The 27,487-nt window shown below is 36.6% G+C and overlaps 1 protein-coding gene across 10 annotated transcripts in view; it reads left to right on the forward strand.

Annotated features, from left to right (window-relative positions):
* Window positions 1-27,487, forward strand: part of CEP83 (centrosomal protein 83) — a 219,872-nt gene that overhangs the window by 177,340 nt on the left and 15,045 nt on the right. For 8 of the 10 annotated variants that reach the window (XR_012324253.1, XR_012324252.1, XR_012324254.1 and 5 more), the window contains 7 exons: window positions 350-494; window positions 608-757; window positions 6,448-6,523; window positions 9,188-9,345; window positions 10,996-11,125; window positions 25,309-25,412; window positions 27,205-27,394. Coding sequence is in view for 3 of the 10 variants with exons in the window: in XM_073788344.1 (XP_073644445.1) it covers window positions 350-494; window positions 608-757; window positions 6,448-6,523; window positions 9,188-9,345; window positions 10,996-11,125; window positions 25,309-25,412; window positions 27,205-27,394 (953 nt within the window). In the remaining 7 variants the exon portion in view is untranslated. Of the gene's footprint in view, window positions 1-349; window positions 495-607; window positions 758-6,447; window positions 6,524-9,187; window positions 9,346-10,995; window positions 11,133-23,565; window positions 23,624-25,308; window positions 25,413-27,204; window positions 27,395-27,487 lie in introns of those variants that run through there. The other 2 variants (XM_073788346.1, XM_073788345.1) reach the window with 2 other exon arrangements.

Consider the following 27,487-nt stretch of genomic DNA (forward strand, 5'->3'; position numbering starts at 1 on the left):
GATTTAGGTTACAGAACCCTTTTAAAAGTTAAGTATTTAAACCTCTTTCAGTATTACCCAGGTTGATGTCCCCAGCTCTCACGATCCAAATGAGTAAATGTATATAACCTTTTGTTAAAGTGTTTCTGTGTGAGTGCTTAATAAAATGACAAATTAAGTCTGAGTAGTAGTCTTTTTCGTTAGGAAAAGTTTACCAACAAAGTAAAGATCTTTGAGATGTGTATCTGGAGAGACTTACTTTCTATATTCTTTTGTCTTATCAGCTTACGAATATTTGCTGTTAATTGCAATTTTTCTTCTTAATAACATTGAATACAGTACAGTTTTCTCCTTTAAAAAAAAATACTAGGATTACAGTCAGACAATGAAATTCTCACATCAGCTGTTGAACACCACAAAGTGCTTTTAGTAGAAAAGGACCGTGAATTAATACGTAAAGTACAAGCTGCCAAAGAAGAAGGTTACCAAAAACTTGTGGTATTACAAAATGAAAAGTAAGTACCTAATTACCTTATTTTGTGTTAAATCTCCTTGCAAATGAAAACATTTTGCTGTCATATCATCCTTATTGTAGTTCTTGTAATATAATTATCATCTGTTGTTTTAGGCTAGAACTTGAGAGCAGATTAGCGGATTTAGAGAAAATGAAAGTGGAACATGATGTCAGGAGGCAATCTGAAAAGGATCAGTGTGAAGAGAGATTGCGAGCTTCACAGATGGCAGAAGAGTCGGCCAGGAGGGAACTTCAGAGTATTAGGTTATATATGCATATTTTTTTAAACTTCATTTTGAAATAATCTCATAGCCAACAAAACATTGTAAAACTAGTACAGAGTATTCCCATATAATTTTCACCCAGATCTCCATATCTGAATTATTTTGATACCTTTGTTGGTTTCAGTTGGCCATATGTGAGTGTGTCTGTTTCTGGACTCTGTTCTATTCCATTTATCTGTATGTCTGTCTTGACTACTGTAGCTTCATGGTAAGTTTGATTCAGGTAGTGCAAGTCTTCTACCTTGTTCTTTTTTGGCAAGATTGTTTTGGCTCTTCTAGGTCCTTTGCCTTTCCTTGTAAATAATCAGCTTATAACCATTTTCAAAAAGGCTTAAGATTTTGATTGGGATTGCACTGAATTTGTAGCTCAGTTTGAGAAGAGTTGTCATCTCAACAGTTTTGAGTCTGTCCAATCCATGAATATGGCCTATCTCTCCATGTATTCAGGTCATCTTTAATTTCTGTCATCAGAGTTCTGTAGTGTTCATTGTATATATCATGCTCATATTGTTACATTATAATTCTAAGCATTTTTATGCAATTATCAGTGGAGTTATGTTTTAAAATTTTACTTTCTAATTGTTTATTGCTGACATATAGAAATATAGTTGAGGGGCTTCCCTGGTGGCACAATGGTTAGGAATCCGCCTGCCAACTCAGGGGACACCGGTTCGAGCCCTGGTCTGGGAAGATCCCACATGCCACAGAGCAACTAAGCCTGTGTGCCGCAACTACTGAGCCTGCACTCTAGAGCCCGTGAGCCACGACTGCTGAGCCTGTGTGCCACAGCTACTGAAGCCTGCACTCCTAGAGCCCATGCTTCGCAACGGGAGAGGCCACTACAATGAGAAGCCCATACACTGCAACGAGGAGTGGCCCCCGCTCGCTGCAACTAGAGAAAGCCCGCGCACAGCAGCAAAGACCCAGTGCAGCCAAAAATAAAATAAATAAAATAGATACAACATTAAAGAAATAAAAAATGTTTAAGAAATATAGTTGATTTTTATGTATTGACCTTGTATCCTATGACCTTACGGAAGTCACGTATTTTCTACTAGCTGCTTTGTGGGTTCTTAGTTTTCTAACGTCATGTTGTATATTGTATTTCCTTTTAGTTTACTTGTTCATTTTTTGGTTTTGGTGTGTTTTTTTGAGGGTTTAAGTAGGTTTTATTTTTTTGATAGTATTTTTTTCAATAGATCTTTATTGGAGTAAAATTTTTTGAGTTGGGAATTTAATTCAACTAATGTTCATTCTTTCATCTTTATTGGTAAAAGTATCATGCTGAGAATTTTCTTATCACTGCTTTTTAAATGTATCATATAGATTTTGATATGCAGTGTTTTAATTATCATTATTTTTTAGAAATTCCCTAATTTCAATTTGCATCTTCCTTTTCACCCAAGAAGCAATAGAAGGTATAGTTGTTTAATAGAAGGTGAAACTAATAGTTTTCTAGGGCTGCCACAACAAAATACCATAGACAGGGTAGTTTAAACAACAGAAATTAATTTTCTTACAGTTCTGGAGGCTAGAAGCCTCAGAGCTCAATGTGTTAGCAGATTTAGTTTCTCCTAAGGCCTGTCTCCTTGGCTTGCAGATTGGTTGCCTTCTTACTGTGTCCTCACAGGGGCTTTCCTCTGTGTGCATGTATCCCTGGTACTTCTCCCTCTTATAAGGACACCAGTCGTAGGATTAGGACCCACCCATATAACCTCATTTAACCTTCGTTACCTCTTTAAAGGCCTTGTCTCCAAATACAATCACGGGTAAGTGATTGAAGGATTTTGAATTTCCAGGTGATAGGGCTTTCTTGTTTATTTTGTTGTTAAATTTTAGTTTTATTTCATTGTGGTCAGAGTATTGATTCTGTTATTTCTGCTTTATGGAACACTCTAATGTTTTCCTTGTGACCTAATATATCAAGGCCAGGACTACGGTAAAGCCAGTGAGGCACCCAAGGGTGCAAAATTTAAAGAGGTACTCACTCTTATGTGTTGACATTGGACTTGCAGGAAACCTGGGGTGAGTCTCCTTAAATTTTTCACTCTGGGCACCTCACTTGCCTTATCTCAGTCTCAGACCTGTAATACATGATTGATTTTTATGAGTGTTACATAAGGACTAGTAAAGAAAGTACTCAATTATGAGTATAAAGTTTGAAATATACATCCATAAGATCTACCTTACTAACTATGATGTTCAGGTCTTCTGTATACTTTTTTTTGTCCACTTCATGTGTCTTGTACAAAGAGTGATATATTAGTCTCCTATTATTGTGTTAGTGTGTTTCTATCTATGACTCCTTAAATTTCTTGTAATTTTTTTGCTTCGTAGGTGATTGATATATTATTTGGTATATAGATAATCATAACAGTTATACTTTAATTATGAATTGTGGCTTTTAGCATTTAAAAGCACTTTTCTTTTTGTCATTTAATTTTTTTTGCTTGAATTCCACCTTGTTTGATATTGTTATTACTCCTGTTTTATTTTACAATTGTTGATCTGTTTTTTCATAGATTTCTGACAACTGTTGCTGTAGATTTTTTTAGGTGCATATATATTCATGGTTACTTGTTATTTTTCCTTTAATGTTTTATCTTGAATTTTATATGGTTTAATATTAACATTTCTACTGTTTCTTTCCTTTTGTTCATATTTGTGGTACATCTTTTCACTTTATTTTCAGCTTTATTTATTGTTTTATTTTAAATGTGTCCCTTATGGACAAAAATATTACAATACCTTTTAATACAGGTAATTACAGGTAATACAGGTAATTACAATACCTCTCCCACAACGGGAGAGGCCACAACAGTGAGAGGCCTGCGTATCACACACAAAAAAAAGATTTGAATGATAGTTTCTTGAGCAGTATGTTAACTCATTGCGGAGCACAGGCTCTGGACGCACAGGCTCAGCGGCCATGGCTCACAGGCCCAGCCGCTCCGCGGCATGTGGGATATTCCCGGACCGGGGCATGAACCCGTGTCCCCTGCATCGGCAGGCGGACTCTCAACCACTGCGCCACCAGAGAAGCCCCTAAGGTTACTTATGTAATTATCCCTTAGAATCCTAAATGTAATGATCTTAAATCATGGACTAATTTTCTTCTTAAAAAAAATAAAAAATCTCCTATCAGTTATGAATTCTAACCCAGCACTGCTTCAGCAAAGTGAACTGAAGAAAATTTTGTAGATCATCTCTTATAGTCTACCAAAATGGTGTTCTTACTCCTTTCATGTTTAATGATAGTCAGATACTCTTCACCAATGGTTTCTTTGGCTTCAGTTTTTATAGGTAGGGCATTTTTGTTTCTCTTCATATCTACATAATTATTTAGAAAGTATTCAGGCCACTAACGCTTTCATAACTCGGTCTTGTTTCTTGTTGATTTATCATGTGTATCCAAAATCTCGACCAGAGCTGAGATATACTTGGGGCCTAAGTTTTCTAACTCTGGACTGGAGCTAGGACCCATGGTGTTTTCTTCCCTATTTTCATCTCCATGGTTTTGTAGAAAGAAACCTTTATTAACTTGGTAACCTAAAAGCTCCAAGTTAATAACAACCTTAAACATTTAAGGGAGAAATGCCCAGAAAGTTTGAGGGAGTAATAGTATAGCTAGAATTACAGAATAAGAGTATGATTGGTACTGTCAAAGGAGCACAGGAAGAGCAAGACTGGTCCTCTTCCTTTAGGTCCATTGTTTCTGGTGTTTGTATGTAAATATCTCAGGAGCAGTGTATTTTATTGTTTCTTCCATATCATATTGTCCAACCACCTTGTGCATTTAAAATGTGTAATCCAGGATTTGGGTTGGTTCATTCAGTCCAACAACAGATACTTACTGAATTTTTTTTTTAATAGATCTTTATTGGAGTATAATTGCTTCACAATACCATGTTAGTTTCTGTAGCACAACAAAGCCAATCAGCCATATGCATACACATGTCCCCATATCCCCTCCCTCTTGAGCCTCCCTCCCACCGTGTCTATCCCACCCCTCTAGGTCATCGCAAAGCACCGAGCCGACCTCCCTGTGCTATGCTGCTGTTTCCCACCAGCCAACTATTTTGCATTTGGTAGTGTATATATGTCGATGTTACTCTCACTTCGCCCCAGCTTCACCCTCCCACCCCATGTCATCAAGTCTGTTCTCTATGTCTACCTCTTTATTCCTGCCCTGCAACTAAGTTCATCAGTACCTTTTTTTTTTTTTAGATTCCATATATATGCGTTAGCATACTGTATTTGTTTTCCTCTTTCTGACTTCACTCTGTGTGACAGACTCTAGGTCCATCCACCTCACTACAAATAACTCAATTTTGTTTCTTTTTATGGCTGAGTAATATTCCATTTTGTATATGTGCCACATCTTCTTTATCCGTTCATCTGTCAGTGGTCATTTAGGTTGGTTCCATGTCCTGGCTATTATAAATAGTACTGCAGTGAACATTGTGGTGCATGTCTCTTTTTGAATTATGGTTTTCTCAGGGTATTAGTGTTTAAAGCACAGCCCTAGGCCTTTGAGAATATTGTCTTCCCAAGAAGCATTTCTAATTGGGTTGAAAAGGCATGCTAATAATGCTAAACTATATCTAGTACGTGCCAAGCAAATTATATTTGAGGTAAATGAAGGATTTTTAAAAGGGAAGTTTGAGGGCTTATCCTGTCAGAGCTAATTAAGTGTATAGTCTTTCTCATGAGGTTAGTTAGTCCCTTGGTCACCAGGGATACACTGTGTTTTAAGGTTTTGGCTGAGAATGTATCATTCCTTTTGAAAAGGACACAAATTGTGTAAGTGTGCATTCATCTCAGGGATGAAAACTCATATTTTATAGAATACAGTATGGTGTCTGTACTAGATAGTTTTCTTTTAAATTCTGAATTTAAAATCAGTATAATTACGGCATAATGAAGTGGGAGACAGAGATACTTACTTGGGTGTGAGAAGACCTGGGTCTCATCTTGATTTGGCTACTTGGTAGCTGTGTGATTTGGGCCTAACTTTGCTAAGCCTCAACCTCTTCTTCTGTATTATCTGGAATTATAAAGGTGACTCTGCTTACTTCCATACAACTGTTATGAGAAATTATTACAACTGGCCAACCTTAATTAAATGCCTGTTATACTATAGACATCATGGTAGGCATTTAGGATACATTTAGGAGCTCTATAACCCAGTAGAGTGAAGGTGAAGTAGCAGTATATCTGACAGCATTTTGTAAATTGTGAAATACTGTATGGCTATAAGATAGCTTCTCCTAAACTGGACTCCTTTCTCCTGCCTTACTGACCCACTAGGCACTCCTCCACCAAAGCCATTTTTTCAGGCTGTTCCCTGTGTTTATCAAGATCCTACCCACCAGAGTTTTATCTCCATGTAGTAGTCTCTCATCCTTCTAGACAGACTTGATTTCTCATCTTCTCTATGCCCATAGTTTGTAGATTTTTCCATAGCAAAAGCAGAAATTTGTTACATTTTAATTATATGTGGACACAGCTTAGTTGCCTGAAGTCAAAATCTTTGTCTTTGAATCTATCACTTTATATAGCACAGTGCCTTGTGTCAATATGGGCACTCAATAATATGATTGTCTAATTCAGTGAAATATATGAACTATGGATTTTTAATAATGTCTTTTGTTGGGTTGTGATTTTTAGGTTAAAACTTCAACAACAAATTGTGAATATTGAAAATGCAGAGAAAGAAAAAAATGAAAATTCTGACCTGAAACAGGTATTATTTTAGCAAACATTTTGCTTTTATTTTTTTAAGTGCTTCTTTAAATCTGTTTTTGAATCTTTATTGGAATTGTATATATAAATATTCTGAAAATATCACTCCAATTGATAATGAATTGATGAAGTTGATATGTAAAGTGTTTAGACCTCTTTAAGCTCTTGTTTAGTAAGCTGCTTTTGTTTTTCTTAAGATATTTATATGCTGTGGCTCATGATGAATTTTTTTAAAATTATAGTTTAAAGGGCAGTATTTTGAATTAGTTGTGTGATTGACTTGTAACTTTGCATTTCTTATTCCATGAGCTATTTTTTATTATATCCCTATGAAATCTAAGAGTTGTATTTATGGAAGGAAATTCATATTTTAATTAAAGTTGTTTGGGTTCGGGAAAGATTTATATGGGCAAAACAAATTATGAGGAGTGAAAATTCCATTTTTAGGATTTATGCTTGCATGCTAGCTGGCATTGCTTTGCATGTATAGTTATGGTTTCTAAGTTCCAAGTAGGAGGGCATAATGTGTGATACTCTGAGAGAAGTTATCTAGTTTCATTGACATTGGGCTTTCTGTCATCCTGTAGATATGGAGAAGTATTAAGCTCTTTGAAAGTTGCTTGTTCAACCAGCTGTAATACAAGTTTTATATTTACCGCTGCAGTTAAAAGGACTGAATAGTTCTTCATGGAGAAATTCATTCTAAAATAGAAATCTGAGACATACCTTTTTACTTTATTCTTCTGACAGTTGCTCTTTGGACCTATACAGTTCTGTATGTGGCTTTGCTACCATCAGGAAGTAATGGAATTATTTCCCGTTTATTGCGTAAAGAATCTGGTTTCTTTTGGCTCTTGAGTCTTGTAATGGATTCTTTTGATCTGAAGTCACTTGACTCTCTGCCTCCAAACTTCTCTCAAGAGAATGGCTTAGAGAGGTAGAAGAAAGTGAAAGAAAAATGAATACTTGTTTATTAATTGGTAAAATGGCTTTTGCAAGAATTAGGTGTAAATATGTCCCAAATGAATTATTTGGATAAGACTTAAGAGCAATGTGAATCTCCTAGCCTGTTAATCTGTAACTAGATAATTAGCTACTTTTAATGAGAAAAAGTACTCCCAGATAAAGGTAAACTGGGATGAAGAAGCCTGACATTTCCCAGTTTGATAAATGGTTCTAGAGGCCAAGGAATCCCTACCATTCATTAGGTTTCTCAGAGCATCTTTCTTCTGCCCAACACTCTATAAAATGCTTAAAAACTACTCAAAAACAATGTGAGAATGATCCTACCTGCATTTATGATTCCTGACTATTCAGAGAGCAGAACCTTTGGAAGGGTTGCTAATCACAATGTTGCAGGAGTGGGAGAATGGATTTTCTTAGTAGCTTTCCCAGCTTACCTTTTAAAATCTGTTCTTTCCTCGGAGGCTAGGAGACTAATATTTGGATTCTCTTTGTTCACCTCCCTGCTCTCCTTCTAATGACACTTCTCCCCATTTCTAGTACCTCTTCTGGCCTGCTTATTTGGGGAAGAAGAGAGAGGACTCAGTGGCAGATTGAGGAATAGGGTTCTTGATGGTCTCTGGTTATATTAAGATACGATCCTAATGCTGCTGCCTTTTTTTTTTTTTAACGTTTTTATTGGGGTATAATTGCTTTACAATAGTGTGTTAGTTTCTGCTTTATAACAAAATGAATCAGTTATACATATACATATGTCCCCATATCTCCTCCCTCTTGCATCTCCCTCCCTCCCTATCCCACCCTGTAGCTGGTCACAGAGCACCAAGCTGATCTCCCTGTGCTATGCGCCTGCTTCCCACTAGCTATCTATTTCACATTTCGTAGTGTATATATGTCCATGCCACTCTCTCACTTCGTCCCAGCTTACCCTTCCCCCTCCCCGTGTCCTCAAGTCCATTCTCTAGTAGGTCTGCATCTTTATTCCCGTCTTGCCCCTAGGTGCTTCATGACCTTTTTTTTTTTTTTTTTAGATTCCATATATATGTGTTAGCATATGGTATTTGTTTTTCTCTTTCTGACTTCACTCTGTATGACAGACTCTAGGTCCATCCACCTCACTACAAATAACTCAGTTTCCTTTCTTTTTATGTCTGAGTAGTATTCCGTTGTATATATGTGCCACATCTTCTTTATCCATTCGTCTGTCGATGGACACATAGGTTGCTTCCATGTCCTGGCTTTTGTAAATAGAGCTGCAGTGAACATTGTGGTACATGACTCTTTTTGAATTATGGTTTTCTCAGGGTATATGCCCAGTAGTGGGATTGCTGGACCGTATGGTAGTTCTATTTTTAGTTTTTTAAGGAACCTCCATACTGTTCTCCATAGTGGCTGTATCAATTTACATTCCCACCAACAGTGCAAGAGGGTTCCCTTTCCTCCACCCCCTCTCCAGCATTTGTTGTTTGTAGATTTTTTGATGATGGCCATTCTGACCGGTGTGAGATGATATCGCCTTGTAGTTTTGATTTGCATTTCTCTAATGCTGGTGCTTTTTATAATTTCATTTCAGGGTGTCCTGAAGGGCACATCAGTTGGGTGTGGCATATGTGAGGGAAGATGCTTAGTGTCCTCTGTGTCTCTCATATTCTATTGCATTTGTTTAGTGGCCTTATATTTCTCTTCTTTCTTCTCTTTTAAGCAAATCAGTAGTTTGCAGATCCAAGTGACCTCACTTGCACAGTCAGAGAATGAGTTGCTGAATTCAAACCAAACACTGAAGGAAATGGTGGAGAGGTTAAAACAGGAATGCCGAAATTTAAGAAGCCAAGCTGAAAAAGCACAACTAGAAGTTGAAAAGTAGAGTTTGCTCTTTTTTTTTTATGTACAAACTGTTTCTTCTTTCTGCTATATTATATATAGTTCTTTTAATGATGATTCCAGTGTTGACTGTATTTTGGGAACTAGTTACAAATACCGCATTGACAGTGTACAGTGGTCTTAGGTAATGTATTTTCTGTTTCTAAAGATGAGCTTTATGGACTCTTGAATTGATTTAAAAAAAAAAAAAGAAAAGAAAATAGACATCTAAGGAAGAAAACCTTTTAAAATTCTGCCTGACCCCACAGTATTAGGAAAACCTTCAAAGAAACACTTATGTATTCATTGAGTAAATCAATACATTTCTTACTTCAAATATCTAAATTCTTCTGAATGCCAGAGAACAGAAACAAAATTTTTGATGTGTATAGCTTACTTCTTAGAATTACAGTTATAATCTTTTGGATTTTCCCTTTGAAAAGTTCATTTACTTGTTTATATTTTTTGATTTTGAAATCTCTTAGTAGTAGACAGTCTAGTAAACTGGTAGGGAGATGAATTTGGTGACCAAGATCTTATATTCCCTGGAAAATGTTGTTTATATATGGTAGAAAACTACTATTTTGTATTTGCTTTGTTATTATAACATGTCATTATTATAAGTTTTTGAATCTATGAAACATTATTTTCACAGTTTTTCTTCTGAAGGCTACCTTGCCACATAAAACCTTTTCCTTATTTTTCTATTATTTAATATTTTAAGGCTTGTCCATGGACTCATATATGTGGTTGAATTTCAAGAAAAGGAAGTAAGCAAGATAACTGTTCATAATGTGTTGTGATGTTCCACAGGGTCCAAATTATTTTGCTTATATTTTGCAAATAATAGGAATTTGTATCTTGGGATCCTCAAGTGATTTGAAATGTGCTTAAGAATTCCAGTCATAGTATAGCTAGCAAATGTAACTAACTTATTGGTTTCTGAATGTTATTCATAGGATTATATAGCAGAAAATAGCTGGACTTGGGGTCAATAGAATGTGATTTTGATCCCAGCTAAGATACTTAAAATCTGTTTGACCTTAGTCATGCAGTCTGACTCCTCAGGGTTTGTATATCTCATTTGTACTGCCTGTAGTGATGATACTAAAAATCATAAAGTATACAGAAGAGCTTTAAAGATGTAAGTTGTTATGATGTTACTATAAAATACCATTTATATGAATTTTACTCTAGCCATGAAACATACCACATTAAGACTTGATACCAAGGTTGATTTTAAACCATCTTTATTAGGCCCAGTTTTTAATAGCTTGGTGGTATCATGGTTTCAAGCTGATTATCAGTTGTTTGTCCTGTCCCCCCGTTAACTAGGTATAAGTCTTTAAGCAAGTTAGTTAACAGCTCTAAGCCTCAGTTTCCTCAGCTATAAAATGGAAATGATAGACGTACCTAACTCAGGGGTTACTGTGAAGAATAAATGATGTAGTACACGTACTGTTCTAAGCCCAGTGGCTGGCTCATAGGAAATACTCAGTAATGGTGGTGATAGCAGATACGTGGCCATGCAAGAATGCCTGTGTTGGATTATGAAGGCTGTGGGTGAAGTAGGTAGTGATTTGATTATACTTGCGGTAATATCTCTTCTAAGAGTTAACATCTCATGTTTTGCGTACGTTCTTCTGACAGGGCATTGGAAGAGAAGCAAATACAGTGGTTGGAAGAAAAGCATAGGCTTCATGAACGTATCACTGACAGAGAAGAAAAGTATAATCAAGCTAAGGAGAAATTGCAGCGAGCTGCAATTGCCCAAAAAAAGGCAAGTGGTTCTCATTAAAGTGATTTCTATAGAGTAAAAGCATAACTATTTTAGGAGAATAAGATGTATAATTAAAATTGAGACTTTACGGGTATGTTCAGTTTGGTATTTAAACATGACATTTTGCTGTCACATTGTAAAGATAAATTGGGAAAATGCAAACTGCTCAACAGGTTTATTTCTAAATGTTGTGTACAAGTCAGTTTTTCAGAGTATGCATTTTTCCACAGAGACAGTGGTTTTCATTGATAAAGTTTCTAGACCAGCCCATACAAGTGTTATTTAACTCATTCGCACTTAAATTACAGGGTGATTAGGCCTGTTTCAACTGTGCTTAACTAATACTTTTAACATTGTTTTTGTGGTTACAATACTTTTTTGTTTCCAACTCAGGAATATAGAAGCAAGTATCTCATTGCCCCAGCAGAAGGAACTAGGACTCCCCTGGCTTCTGAAACAGCCATGATAGTTCCCACAGCCATGATCTTTTTAAAGTTTCATCTTTGCAGGCATATTTTCTCCAGAACCTAAAAACTTTCTTTTCTTGGAACTAATCCAGGGCATCATGGAACTAATGTAACCAGATGATTCATCTAAGTCAGTGGTTTACAACTTTTTTTCTACTCAACAAACCCAAGGAATGTAGCATAGCCCCATCAGTAACCATGGCTCTCCATGGCAGCGATTCAGCAGTTATTTTTAGTAAGATTGGCGCATGTGTGTTGGGGGAAGGGAAAGGAAGTATTTTAAAAAAAAATCCCACAAATGATTTGGATATGTCTCCATTTTATAAGTTCCTTTAGTAGTGGCATTGGTTGTGGGGAAGTGAGGAGGTCTGAAATGAGAGGAATTTGTACTCTAGACATAGGCACACCGGTGTCTTAATGTCTGTATGTTTATTGGTAAGGTTAGCTGTTCATATTTGCATAAGAGAAGAGAACTGTATATCATTTACATATTCTGAATTTGGAAATCAAGGACACAGTTTTTAGTTACCTGTTTACATTATTAGATATAACTGCCAAATTCATCCTGATAGTTGGAGTGACAACATGAGAAGTCTTAAAGTCATTACTTCCCCACTTTCTTGCTTTATGAATGCTGCTTTTCTCTTTCCATTATGCTAAAAGTAGTATAACATTGAGATTAGAAAATAGCACTTAACGATATAGGATCCCAGCGTTTTATACTCAAATATAAATACTTATGTTGTTGTTTCATTGTTTTTTCCCCCTGTATCACTTCTCTCTCTTTCTTTCCATATAAGTACTGAGCAGCGTATGGGTATTGATGGGATTTTAGTGAAGTTATTTCATGGCTTGGAATGATCTCCGAAATCCTACTTATGCTTCCTTGTACTGTTTGAAGCCTAAAAGCATCTGATGCCAGATTAGCTAGAAATCATAAGAAATTGTAAGAGCTGATTTTATCTTTCACAGAAAAAACTTTTTTGTTGGGGTTTTAGAGATAAGTGTCTTAGAGATCAGATTCTAATTATTGAGGCTAGGTTGGGTTGACTTCTTTTGGAGCAAAAGTGACATCCAGTGGTGAGAGAGGTTATCAACTAATCATAGGTATACCAGAAAGGGGAGGAGGTGATTTTTTTTTTTTTTTAATTTTATTTATTTATTTTTGGCTGTGTTGGGTCTTCGTTTCTGTGCGCGGGCTTTCTCTAGTTGCGGCGAGCGGGGGGCACTCTTCATCGCAGTGCGCGGGCCTCTCACTGTCGCGGCCTCTCTTGTTGCGGAGCACAGGCTCCAGACACGCAGGCTTAGTAGTTTTGGCTCACGGGCTTTGTTGCTCCGCGGCATGTGGGATCTTCCCAGACCAGGGCTCAAACCCATGTCCCCTGCATTGGCAGGCAGACTCTCAACCACTGCACCACCAGGGAAGCCCAGGAGGTGATATTTTAAGAAACGTGCGAAGTAACCTTTCATCAGTATTGACCTAGGATGAATGTTTTTCCTACTGAAATAACTGCCAAATTATGGGGGTGAATATAGTAAACACCTGTTTTACTTTTAAAAATGTGACCTGTGGATAATGGTTTTAAGTTGCAGGAAATTGTTAATTCAGTAAAAATTATGACCCAGAGCTGTCCCATTATGTGGAGCACTGCCCTGTAGGCTTACAACTTTACCTCAATTAAAGTGGAAAAGCAGATAGTACATGTGACATAGAAATACTGTAAAAAGTATATAAGTATGTATAATTTTAGGGCTGGGGGATCTTAGCATTCAGATAGTTTTTACAGATTTGGAAACTGAAGTGGTAGGGAGCCAAGATCATTGACTAGTTAGGAACGCTGTGACTAAAGTCTACATTTTTCTATTCTTAATCCTGTGCTTTTTCTGCACTGTTAACTCTTTTAATTTCCCCCTTTCTTTGATTCGAGATACTTTACTGCTTTTCTCTTCATTATAACCATAATCCACATGAGTCTTATTTCCTGTGGCAGAATGATCACTATAAAATTAATTTTTAAAACTCAAAACCCTTTTCCCATTCAAGTTAAATATAGTGCTTCTGTATGAAACTGTTGGCTATAAGATTACATAAATATGATTCGTAAAATTGCAACAGACTTTTTTAAGTTTCTTAGATGACAAAGATCATAACTTTCTTGTGTAGTAAGACTTCAATTAAGTCACAAAATATTAACTCTAGGGCGGAAATCATAGTCCTTTAGAGTTACTTTCCTGTGAGAGGTTCTTACAACTGGGGAGTAGCAGCTTTATTTTTTTTTCCCCAGGCTAGGTAAGATGGCTTCATTTACAGCTCCAACCTCCTAAGCACAGAGATTATGTCATTTCTGGTAAGTGTTTTTAGGTAGAGTCTTTGTTCAATGATATTTTGCTGTGTTGATTTGTTTGGAAAAGTTGGACCGGGTATCTTGAGTTGGAATGTCCTTCTGTAATTGATGACTTCTCTGTATGTTGTTCCCCACACTCTGTTGAAATGTGAGTATGAAGAGAGATCTCTTGGTATGAGGACAATGAGTTGTGCTTTTCCTTTTGAGGTGCTTGAAATGAGAACTTGTTATTTTTATTCTAAGGTATATCTCTAAAATAATTCTTGGTTAGATGTTATGAACGGTTTTGAGAAAGAAATGAACCATAGTCTTGAAGTTATAAAATATCTATTGAATATGCTGTGTGGCCTGGCATTATGTTATACACCGAGGGGAAAATAGAAGCCATGATTAATTCCTGCCCTTGATGACCATATAATCTAATTGGAGAAATAAAATAGCATGCAGTACCTAAAGAATCTATTAGTCATTTCCATGTGATCTGTGTGGACACTAAAGTTTGAGAACTACTGTGCTAGAGAGAAGAAAGCCTTAAGACAGGGAGACTAGTCAGGAAGCTATTTATAATAATCTTAAAATGAGGTAAGAAGTCTGGAATTTGGGCTTGCAATATAGAATGAAGGTGAAGGATGACTCCTAGAAGTATTCCAAAGGAAAAAATGAACAGAATATAGTGCTAAATAAGAAGAAAGAGAAAAATACAAAGTATTTTAGCTATGAGAGGATACAGAGGAGTTGTCATGATGGAATAAAGACCATGTGTCAGTTGAGCAGAAAGAGAAGATACATTTGACTAAACACATGTCAGGTATGAACTGATGGTAGTGCATCCATATAGACTTTTTTTTTTTTTTTTTTTTGGCTGCACTGTGCAGCATGTGGAACTTCCCTGACCAGGGATCAAACCCGTGCCCCCTGCAGTGGAAGCGCAGAGTCCTAACCACTGGACCGCTAGGGAAGTCCTGTCCTAGACTGTTAAGTGAAGATATCATGTAGATTAACAGAAATAATGGAATGTAAAGCGTGGAGATCAGTAATTCAGCTTAGGGATGTATAATTAGACACTTGAGATTTTGAGAACTGTTGAAGAATAAAAGGACTAAGAACTAAGTTGACTTGGAAAGAGGAGCTGGATTTAGTAGAGGAATGGTCATAGAAGTAGAAGCTATAGTATGGTGTTATAGAAGCCACAGGAAAAGAAAGGAATCAAAGGTAAATGGTCGTTATTATTAAAGAGAGTTCATTGAATTTGGCTAGAAGGTGATAAAAGGAAAATTTCAGCTTTGATTCTTGCATCAGTATTCTTTTGATTTTTCTTTAACTCTTTTGTGTTGTAATGTGTGTAACACTAAGGCATCCATTTGATAGACCTGTGATTGTATTGGACTGATAAAATCAAAATTACAATCATTTCTTACAGCCACTTTGTCCTGTGGACTTGCATTTCTTTCAGTAGAATATCATTCTTCCAGTTACTTTGTCTTCAAACCTTTGATTCATCCTAAGGGCTCCCTTTCCCCAAATATAATCAGTCACTGTATTCGTTTCCTAGGTCTGCTGTAACAAATTACTACAAACTGTGTGGCTTAAAACAACAGAAATTTATAATCTCACAGTTCTGGAAGTTAGAAGTCCAAAATCAAGGTGCTGATAGGGCCATGCTCCCTCCAAAGGCTCTGGGGAAGGATCTGTTCCATGCCTCTCTCCTAGCTTGTGGTGGTTGCTAGCAATCCTTGGTGTTCCTTGGCTTGCAGACACATCACTTCAGTCTGTGCCTCTCTCTTCACGTGGTGTGTGTCTGTCTCTGTATCCAGATTTTCCCCTTTTTCTAAGGGCACAAGTCAATATTGGATTTAGGGCCCACCCTAATCCAGTATAACCTCATCTTAACTTTACCCTTTTTTCAGATAAGGTCACTCTGGAGTGTTTTCCAACACCAAGAACCAATTATCTAATTCTCTGGACACCAACTGGGTGCCAATAATTCAATTAAATTCTGACACTACATCAGATTCCACAAATTAAAGGGTTCAGCCTCAAGACTAACTCCATGTCAGGTGTCAGGTCCTTAGCCATCTGCACTGCTGACCAATGACTATAAATTGGGGTACCCATAACACCCCCCACCCAGGTTCATAGAACTCAGGAAAACATTTTACTTGTATTTACTGGTTTATTAGAAAGGATACAACTCAGGGACAGCCAAATAGAAGAGATGTATAGGGCGAGGTATGGAGGGGGAGGGGTGCCCTCTCTGGGAGTGCCACCCTTCTAGCAAATCAATGTATTCACTATCCTGGAAGCTTTCCAGGTATCCTTGTTCAAGAGTTTTTAATAGATATCAATCTCCAGTACTGCCACTCCCAGAAGTGGAGGGTGGAGAGTGGGAGGTGGGAATAGTGCTGCAAGTTCCTACCTTCTTACCACTTGGTCTTTCTAGTGACTAGCTCTATTTTGAGATTACCTAGGGGTCCCACCCTAAGTTAACTCATTAGTATTAACTCAGGTATGATTGAAAAGGGCTGGTTATGAATAGCAAAAGATGCTCCTATGACTCAGGAAATTCCATGTGTTTTAGGAGCTCTGTGCCAGAAGCCCAGGGCAAAGACCAGATATATTTCTTCTTATATCATAGTCACATTCTGAGATTCTGAGTAAACATAAATATTTCGGAGACACTGTTCTACCCAGTACAGTCACTAGAGCCTGTGAATTCTTCCTTTATAATGTATCTCACGTTTTCCCCACCTCATTTCTTTTTATTCTTATTGCAACATCCTAGCTCAGACTCTCTTCACTATGAGGTTTCTCTATATTCGTTTAGGCAGTTTACTCAACAGATTTATTGAGAACCTACTGTGTATTATACCAGGTACTGTTTTATTCACAGGGATACAGAAATAAAGACTCTGCACTGAGGAGCTTATGTTGTAGTGGATGGGAGACACGGGGTAAAGGAACAAGTGTCAGGTGGAGATGCGTGCTAAGAGGAAAACTAAGGGGGATAGAGGGCATTTATATAGGTGATCAGAGAAGCTTCTGATAAAGTAACGTTTGAGCAGAGACCTCGGGGAAAGAAGGGGGAGGCCATATTTTGTATGTAGGGGAAGAATGTTCCAGAGGGAATAGAAAGTAAAAGAGGCAGGGATCTGCTTGGTATGTTGAAGGAATACAAGGAGGGAGACCTGGGTAACTGGAATGGACAGAAGTAGTAGGAGGCTAGGTGATGTAGGGGCTTTTTTTGGGTTTTATTCTGAATGAGATAGGAACACACTGGAGAGTTTTGAATTGAGAAATGCTGTAATCTGAATTATATCTTCAGGAGAATCTCTGGCTGTTGTGTAGAGGGGCAAACAGGACTCAGGAAGACCACTTTTCGGTAGTTCAGATGAGAGATGTAGAGAGCTAGTAGCAGACTTGTGGTCAGATTCTGTATATTTTTAAAGGGAGAACTTACAATGGTTACAGGGTATTAAAGAGATAAATCAAAGATGCCTAAGATGTTGGGCTTGAGCACGTGGTTAAAATAGAATTGCTGTTTACTGACATGGGAAAGACCTTGGAAGGAACAGGTTTAGGGATAAAATAAAGATGCCTCTTTTGGACACATTAACTCTTTGAGATGCCCATTAGACTTCCAAGTGGAGATACTAAGCATTCTGGTGAATACATGAATCAGGGCTTCAGGGAAGAGGACTAGGCTAGAGATAAAGATTTGGGACTTACCGGCATGTAAGTGATACTGAAAGCAATGGGATTAAAAAATAAGGTCACCTAGAAAGTGAAGGAAGACAGAAAAGAACAGGTTTGAGTTTTGAGGAATTCCAGACTTTAGAAGTTGGGAAGTTAAGGAGGAGACTGAGAAGGAGTGGCCAATATGATAGGAAAAGAACCAAGAGAGTACTAGATGCCAAATGAAGAAAAATGCTTCAAGAAGGATTAGCTGTGTCGAATGACATTATAGTGTCGACGAAAAATTAATCAGGCGACCTAAGAAAGAATTGGAAAATTTTATTCAAGACAAAGTTGAGGGTTAAAACCCAAGAAGAGCATCTCAGAAAGCTCTGAGAACTGTTCCGCCCGTTAGAAGTCAAGATACAGTTTATATAAGCTTTTTGAGACAGAGGGCTGTACATTAAATGACCTATTATTGACAGTTTACAAAATCCAGATTTTAGTGCCATTGTGGTGGGTCATGTGACCCTTTATAATCTAGAAGGAATGTTCTCTTTTAAGGCATTGTCTTGCTGATGCTAGGAGAATGTTGCTGTTTATGGTTGAGCAGGTATTCCTGCTGATGGGGGAGGTATGGTCAATGCATAATGCAGATACACAAGGCACAGTGAGGGGAGAGGGGAGGCCAAAGCGCAGAGAAGAATTTTTATGTTTAAATTTTTCTTGTCTTGCCATAAATATGAATTTTATTTCACAGTGGTAAGATGATAAAATAGTAAGATGAAGACTAAGAATCCATTTGACTATATGGTAATTGTTGGTGGCTTTGTCAAGAGTTGTTTCTGTGGAGTAGTAGGTATGCAGGTCTGATTGAAATGGAGTATAGTTTGTCGAAGGAATTTTGTTGTGAAGAACAGAGAACTGGGGTAATAGCTAGCATTGTGGGAGCAAAGGCTTCCTTTAAGAAGGGAGAAATTATAGGATGATTCAGTAGCAAGGGGAAAATTGATGATGCAGGAGAAAGAGGGGGCAAATGAAGGGATGATATCTTTTAGTAGGCAGAAGGGCATTAGATTCAATTCAGAGAGGGAAGGGATAGAAACACAATGTATCTATTGTACCTGGAAAAAAGACAAAATATATGATTGTAAGTTCCTGATAAATTCATGGATGTAGTGGAAATTCTCTACTGATGGCTGCTATTTTCTCAATGCAAAAAAGAATCTGGGTCACCAGCTCAGACTGTGAAGAGTGGAGGTCTAACAGATTTGAGAAGAGACAAGAAGTTGTGAAAGAATGTAAGAGTTTGGGAGAGTGATTGGATTAGGGAAATTAGTAGGATTTCCAGGTACCAATAGGGGGGCCCATTTGAAGTTAGTGCTGGTTAATTTAAGGTGAGACCGGGCCGTGTGTGTGTGTGTGTGTGTGTGTGTGTGTGTGTGTGTGTGTGTGTGTGTGTGTGTGTGTGTGTGTGTGTGTGTTAGAAGAAGAAGAAGGAGGCTTGGCTTGGGTCAAGATAATGAGGGTGCTGCAAAGAAATGATTACAATGTTAGGGTCTAAGGCATTCATTGGGTCTACTAGTCAACCAGCTATCCAGTTCTTTTGCTGCATTCTAACTCAGTTCCTGGCAAAGACTAGTGCTCAGTAAATGGCTGGTTGTTTTTACAGTGATGAGGATGGGGCAACATTGTCCTGAACCCTGTCTTCAGGAAGCTTATCTCCAGATTTGCCTCTTAAGAGGCAAACTTCAGAGTCCATCCTATACACTGATACCATATTAATCTTTTCAAAACAATGCTTTCACCCATCAGTTCCCCTGCTGGAGAACCATCAGGGGAATCCACATTCCTATAGAATTACAGATTCTTCTTAATTCATTTCTTATCCTTTCTAAAAAAGCCTTTTCTCAAGATTTTGTATTTTATGACTGGAATTCCCTTCAGAAATCCCTGTATTTTGTATTAACTGTGGTTAATATAGGGCCCAGTTAAGTGTGCACTCTGTGTGTGTGTGTATAAATATACATGCTTAAGATTTGAAGATGATAGTGAAAAAATTGGTATTTTACTACAATTTAAATGAGCAGTACAAATGGAGAAATAGAACTAGATTTTAAGATTGCAGGTTTATATAATCATATAATAATGAAGTATTAAGCATTTCGATCTTTAAAATGTCTGCTGTTAGTTGAACTAAAATACCTAAAAGGAGCATATGCTTTTGATAATGACAGACTAGGAAATATGTGGATCAGCTCTCCACATGAGAACTAGAAGAATCAGACAAAATATTTTTAAAAATATCTCCATGAAGGGCAGTGAAGAATTAAGAGGCCAAGATCCTGGAGAGCTGGGAAACCTGGAGAGGTGAGCTCAGCATTTGGGGCTGCTTTTCCCTTAGAGGAAGCTGCCAGTTCTGGAAGAGACAGCTTGAGAGGCTGAGAAGTGAAGCAAAGCTTTTGACAACCTCATAGGGCTTGGGGACCAAAAATTGGAGTTCAGAATCTGCCAGAGAGAGGGTCTCAGGTCTGAGTCTACTAGTGCTGTGGGTTGAGACCATGAAGGGGGTATGCCCTTGGACTAAGAGTGAACTAACTGCAAATAGCCTGGCCCTTGCAAGTATTGAAGCACAGCTTCAGATCATCTGTCCTTAAAATTAGATTAAATTAACCCCTGTTGTTAGTGTTCCTAGCTGCCTGCAAGAAACAAATGTAAATCTGCTTTAAGGGAAACTAGCATTGTAGGCTTCAGTTATTTCCTCAGTTTTTAAAATGTAGTGTCTAGCTCTAAATAAAAAATAAACAGAGATACTACTGCACATCCATTAAAATGGCTAAAATCCAAAACACTGACAGAACCAAATGCTGGTAAGGATATGGAACAATAGAAACTTTCATTTATTGCTGGTGGGGTTGTAAAATGGTACAGCCATTTTGGAAGACACTTTGGCAGATTCTTACAAAGTTAAAATGTAGTCTGGCCATACAGTCCAGCAGTCATGCTCCTAGGTATTCATTCAGATGAGTTGAAAATGTATGTTCACACACACAAAAAAACTGCACACAAACGTCTGTATCGGCTTTAGTCATTATTGCCAAAAGTTGGAAGCAAGCAATATGTCCTTCAGTAGGTGAAGGTTAAAAAACTTTGCTGTATCCATACAAGAGAATATTATCCAGTGACAAAAAGAAATGAGCTATTAAGCCATGCAAAGACATGGAAGAACCTTAAATGCATATTGCTAAGTGAAAAAAGCCAGTCTGAAAAGACTATATATACTGAAAGATTTCAAATATATGACATTCTGGAAAAGGCAAAACTATGGAGACAAAAAAAATCAGTGATTGACAGTTTGTGGGGTAGGAAGTAGGGATGAATAGGTAGAGCACAGGGAATTTTTAGGGCAGTGAAACTATTCTGTATGGTACCGCAATAGTGCGTACAGGACAGTATGCATTTGACAAAACCATAGAACTGAACAACACAAAGAGTGACAATGTAAACTGGACTTTAGTTGATAATAATGTATCAGTATTGGTTTATCAATTTTAACAAATTTCTATTAATAATTTTAAAAATAGCTGCATGAGGAAATAACATTGAAAATCAAGAGAAGTAACAATCAATATAAAGAAACCCCCCATAGGGGATCCAGGTAATGGAGTTATCAGATACAGAATTTAAAATTACCGTGTTGTAGATGCTCAGAAATAAATGCTTGAGAATTGATCAGTAAACTAGAAGACATTTTTTAAAATGGCAGGCTTAGAACTAAAAAACACAGTAACTGAATTATGAACTCTGTGTATAGATTTAACAGCATCCTCATCTGCCTCCGCAAGGCATGAGCAGAAATCAATGAAGCAGAGGTAATACAATAGAGAAAATTTAACTTGCCAAGAGCTGATCAATCTGAAAAGATTGATAAAATGGCTTCTCCCCAAACTCCTCATAAAGTAGGTAGGTAGGTAGATGAATAAACACAAATGGACAATATAATGAATGAAAAAGGGGTATCACTATACATCTTATAGATATTAAAACAAAAAGACTATTACAAGAACAACTGTGTTAATTATGCAATTTTGATGAAATGAACAAATTCCTTGAACATCTCAACAAAACTAATACAAGAATAATTAGGAAATCTAAATAGTCCTGTATCCATTAGGGAAATGGACTCCTTAATTTAAAACCTTCCATAGAGAAAATTTGGTATTTATATATATATATTGCAAAATGATTACCACAATAAGTCTAGTTAACATCCATTACCATATATAGCTACAGAATTTTTTTCTTGTAATGAGAACTTTTAAGATATCGCTCAGTAACTTTCAAATATTGCAATGCGTATCATTAACTATAGTCACCATGCTGTACTTTACATCCACAGAACTTATTTATTTTATAACTGGAAGTTTGTACCTTCTGACCTCCTTCACCCATTTCACCCAGCCCCCAGTCCCTGCCTCTGGCAACTGCCAGTCTGTTCTCTGTATCTTTGAGCTTATTTTTTTTTTTTTTTAAAGATTCCACATGTAAGTGAGATTATGTGGTATTTTTTCTTTCTCAGTCTGGTTTATTTCACTTAGCAAAATGCCCTTAAGGTCCATCCATGTTGTCACAAATGGCAAGATTTTCTTCTCTTTTATGGCTGAATAATATTCCAGTGTGTATATCACATCTTCTTTATCCATTTATCCATTGATGGATACTTAGGTTGCTTCCATGTCTTGGCTGTTGTAAATACTGCTGCAATGAACATGGGGGGTGCATATGCCTTTTCAAGTTAGTGTTTTTGTTTTTTTTCACTAAATACCCAGAAGTGGAATTGCTGGTAGTTCTATTTTTAATTTTTTGAGGAACCTTCGTGTTATTTTCCATAGTGGCTGCATAAATTTACATTCCCACCGACAGTGCGTGAGAGTTCCCTTTTCTCCACATTCTCACCAACACTTGTTGTTTCTTGTCTTTTTGAGAATAGCCATTCTGACAGTTGTAAGGTGATAATCTCATTGTGGTTTTGACTTGCATTTCTGTGATGATCAGTTCTTTCTTTACATACACAATTAGAAAATAAAATATATACCATTTACATTAGCATAAAAAATATAAAATATTTAGGAACAAATCTAATAAAAGATAGGCAAATATTGCTAAGAAAAACTAAAGAAGACCTAGATAAAGGGAAACTATACCACGCTTGATTTGAAAGACTCAATATTATTAAGATGTCAGTTCTTCCCAAACTGATCTGTAGATTGAATGCAGTCCTAATCAAAATTTCATTAGTTTTCCTTGTGGAAATTGGAAAGTAGATTCTAAAATTCATATGAAAGTACAAAGGACTAGAACAACCAAGGCAATCTTGAAGAAAAATAACAAAGCTGGAGGACTTAACACTACTAGGTATCAAGATTTACTTTAAGCTACAGTCATTAAAACAGTGTGGTATCGGCATAAGGATAGACAGACAAATGGAACAGAATACAGTCCAGGAATAGTATATGAACACCTGACTTACCACAAAGTACCACTGCCTTTCAATAGGGAAAGGATAGTCCTTTAATGATGTGGAGTCAATTGGTTATCATTAACCCAACCTAATTAGATGAAAATGAACCACAGACCCAAATGTGACAAGTAAAAAAATAAAGCTGCTAGAAAAAAACTTGGGGAGAAAATCTTAAGATCTTGCGATAAGTTTTTTTAAACAGGACATAAAAAGCACTAACTGTAAAAGATATGGTTGATAATTTGGATTTTATTACAATTAAGGACTTCTTTTTATAACACGACACCCTTATGGGAAAAAATGTTACCACACACTGAGAGAAGGTCAATCTGCAACACAAATATCTGACAAAGGATTCGTATTCTGAATATATAAAGAACTACTACAAATAAGAAACAGATTACTCAAAAAAAATTTTTTTTAAACAGGCAAAAGACTAAGACAACACTTCACAAAAAAAGGAAATCCAGATGGTCAGTATGCATAAGAAAAGGTAATCACCCTCATTAGCTAACAGGAAAATGCACATTAAAGCTACAGTGACATATTATTCTATTCCACCAGAGTAGCTAAAATTTTCAAAGACCGACCACACCAAGTGTTGGTAAGGATGTAGAGCAATTAGAACTGTTGTATATTGCTGGTGGGCCTGTAATTAGTAATTAGTTAGAACCACTTTAGAAAACTGACAGTTTTTACTAAAGATAAAACATATGTATACTGTATGACTCATTCCTGGGTATATACTCAAAGAGAAATGAGGACATATATCTACCAAAAGCATATTCAGGAATGTTCATAAAACTTGATTCATAGTAGCTTCAAAGTAGAAAACAATTCAAATTCTTATCAGTAGGAGAAGGGATAAAATATAGTGTGTTTGTAAAATGGATAACAGCATAACAGTAGAGAGGAACTGTGACATGCAATAACATGGCTTAGTCATAGGGATAAAATGTTGAACAACCACCAAAAAATCCAGAAACAGAAGTGTATATAGTGTATGATTTCTTTGATGTGGGCGGGTGAATGAATAGACAGAGTCCTGAGTCACCTGTACATATATACATACTTGTGCTAATAAAGGACAGAAGGGTGGTTCCTGGGCCAGGGTAGGCGATGAATGAGCTATACCCGTAAGCAGTAACATGAATAAATTTCGCAGTATTGAGTGAAAGAAAAAAGCCATCTGTAAAAGAATGTGCACTGTGACTCCATTTGTATGCAGTTCAAAAATACACAAAACTACAGCTTTGGAAGTAAATTAGTTGGTTACCTTTTCAGAGGACAGAGGGGGTAGAGATTGAAAGGAGGGAAGGGTAGGGGCCCTTTTGGTACGGCAGTGCTCTTGACCTGTGAGGTAACAACACCAGCATTTGCTTGGTGGTTTTACATTTTGCTTTACATTTACATTATGTGCATTTTTCTGTAAGCCTGTTATACTTAGGTAAAGAGTGAGAAACCAGAAATCTAAAAGGTCTGGAGCTACTAAGTGATTGTCAACATTTATAGGTGTTTTTCTGTAAAAAAAAAAAAAATAAATAAAAACGACCTGTTTATAAAACTGAAAAAGTGTTACCTTTTTTCATTTACTACTTTTGCATTATACATAGATTTTTCCATATTAGAAAATTTTTCCTTTGTGAAGTTTAAATTTTTTTCTTTTTAATATTTAGAAAGGCATGCTTTCAAACTGAGATGCATCCATAATCAATCTTATCTGTCTGATCCTTTAATTTACTACTTTGGTAGCAATTTATCAGTTGCAAACATGCTTTTAAATTTTAAATTTATAGTTGTTTTAAACCCATGATAATCTTCTGGGAAAATGAACAGTCATGATTATGAGGTGACAGGTAAACTCATTAGTAAAATTTGACTCCTTCCCTTCCTAGATTTTTTATTTGCACAATTTCCTTATTGATATCAATTTTCTGGTTTGACATTTATAATGGTTCTGTTTGTCACGTTGAGGATATGAGGTAGATCTGTGTTTTATTATCTTTAAAATTTTTAGTAAGCATCATATCTACTAATCTTTGCTCCTAGTATTCCCTGAAAATACTCGTCTCTAAGTAAAATTTTTTTGGTGAGTAAAATATTCACTATATAGCTTTGTTCAAATAGGAGAGTATGTATTACCATACTTGCTCATATTAATTGTTTCTCTTTTTCTAGAGAAAATCTCTCCATGAAAACAAGTTGAAGAGAATGCAGGAAAAGGTAGAAGTCTTGGAGGCAAAGAGAGAAGAATTAGAAACAGAAAATCAGGTGTTAAATAGGTAATGTGTTTGTGTGTATACATACCCCATGTGGCTATTTCGATATTATACAACTTTGTTTGAGTATAATGCACTTGGGTTTCTTTTAAAATATACATTGAAAAGAATTCTAAAACTATGCATTAGACTCCTAATTCATTATCTTTGCTTTTTTTTTCTGATTGAATGTTTCTTCAAACCAAAAGGTCTTTAACACATGCATTTGTATTACAGCTGGGACTGACAGGAGAGGTCAGTCACTGGCTTTGGTAGCCAGGAGTGGTGTGAATCCTTGCTGCTGAGACGAGACAGTTTAGTGATTACAAGTTCTAAAATTGTGGCCACAACTTTGAATCAAAGTTCAGTTTTTTTATTTTTTGGTATGGAAAATATTGGGCAGTAGCTTCTCGTTTTTCATTTACATCCAAGCACAGCTAATGATCTGCATCATTAGCATTTTTGAGCAGAGAAGATTTACCATATTAAGATAGTGGTAGTGGCAGTGTATGACCCATGTGATTCAAGTTAATAAAATCTTTTCAAATTCAGGTAATTAGTAGTTGTCTTCAGCATTTAGACAGTATCAGACTTTTCTGTAATGGGAATTGCCTGTATAGCAAGCAGTGATGTTTTTTTATAATGTGCACTGGTCTTCTTGGGTATAATTATTACCAAAATGTGAACAGTTGTGTTTTTTTTAGAACATCCAAGAGGTTTCTAGACTGTGGAATAAATGCCAACTTTATAATACTCTCTGTTCCAAAGTAAGAAGCCACCAAATTCATTCTAAAACAAAATTCAACTTAATATTTCAAAATGAATGGTTATGGAGGAGGTGTTACCAATTCAAGATTGGGCAGCTATGGCACAGATGGCCTAGAACTTCGAATGGTTTTGAAACTATATTTGATTACTGGTGTGATTAATCGTCAGGAAATTTATGTCCAAAAAGGTGGTGATCTGTGAAAATTGACCATATTTCACCTACAAAAATGGCATTCATAAGATTCAACCTAGGGCTTCCCTGGTGGTGCAGTGTTTAAGAATCTGCCTGCCAATGCAGGGGACACGGGTTCGAGCCCTGGTCCAGGAAGATCCCACATGCTGTGGAGCAACTAAGCCCGTGCGCCACAACTACTGAGCCTGTGCTCTAGAGCCCGTGTACCACAACTACTCAGCCTGCACTCTAGAGCCCGTGCGCCACAACTACTGAAGCCCTAGAGTCTGTGCTCTGCAACAAGAGAATGCACTGCAATGAGAAGCCCACATACTGCAATAAAGAGTAGCCCCCCCCCAAAAAAGAGTAGCTCCCACTCACTGCAACTAGAGAAAGCCCACATGCAGCAATGAAGACCCAACACAGCCATAAATAAACAAACAAACAAATAATTCCCTTTAAAAAAAAAGATTCAACCTGGCATTTTCTCTATTTCTATTTGATTCCTGCAGTAAAATAAGGCACCCTTTTGGTTTAAGGAGTCTCCTTTTAGTTTTAGGATTCATGGGTTGGTGGAGTAAAGTGGAAATGAAAGTAAAAGTATCAAAAGATTTTTAATCTTTGATTAATTGGCAAATAAAACTTTAAAATCAGTTGATAGCCTGCAGGGCCAACAATAACGCATATAATTAAGATGTCATATCATGTTTCTGTTTATCTTTCTAGATAAACCAAATTTTATGTGTATATTATATATAGATAAATCTTATAATTTAGAAATTCTTTTCTTCCAATTAAAATTATGTTCTATGACTCATACCGTTCTTCAATAGAATGTAACTGTATTAAACAACAGAAACACTTTTTCTTTTTAAGACAAAATGTTCCATTTGAAGAACATACAAGGCTTCAAAAAAGACTAAAGGATATACAGAGAAGACATAATGAATTTCGAAGTTTAATTTTGGGTCCTAACATACCTTCAACAGCATCCATCAATCCTGGAAGCTTTCAGTCACCAACTGTGATTCCAGGCATGGAACTATCCTTTCCTCCTCATATGCAGGTATGAGCATTTATTTTAGGGAAGAAAGTTAGATAAATATTTCCATACGTTTTTACCTCTTTAAATAGTTAAAAACCTAAATCTTTACCAGAA

Source organism: Tursiops truncatus, chromosome 11 (assembly GCF_011762595.2).
Source record: "Tursiops truncatus isolate mTurTru1 chromosome 11, mTurTru1.mat.Y, whole genome shotgun sequence".
NCBI classification, from domain to species: Eukaryota; Metazoa; Chordata; class Mammalia; order Artiodactyla; family Delphinidae; genus Tursiops; species Tursiops truncatus.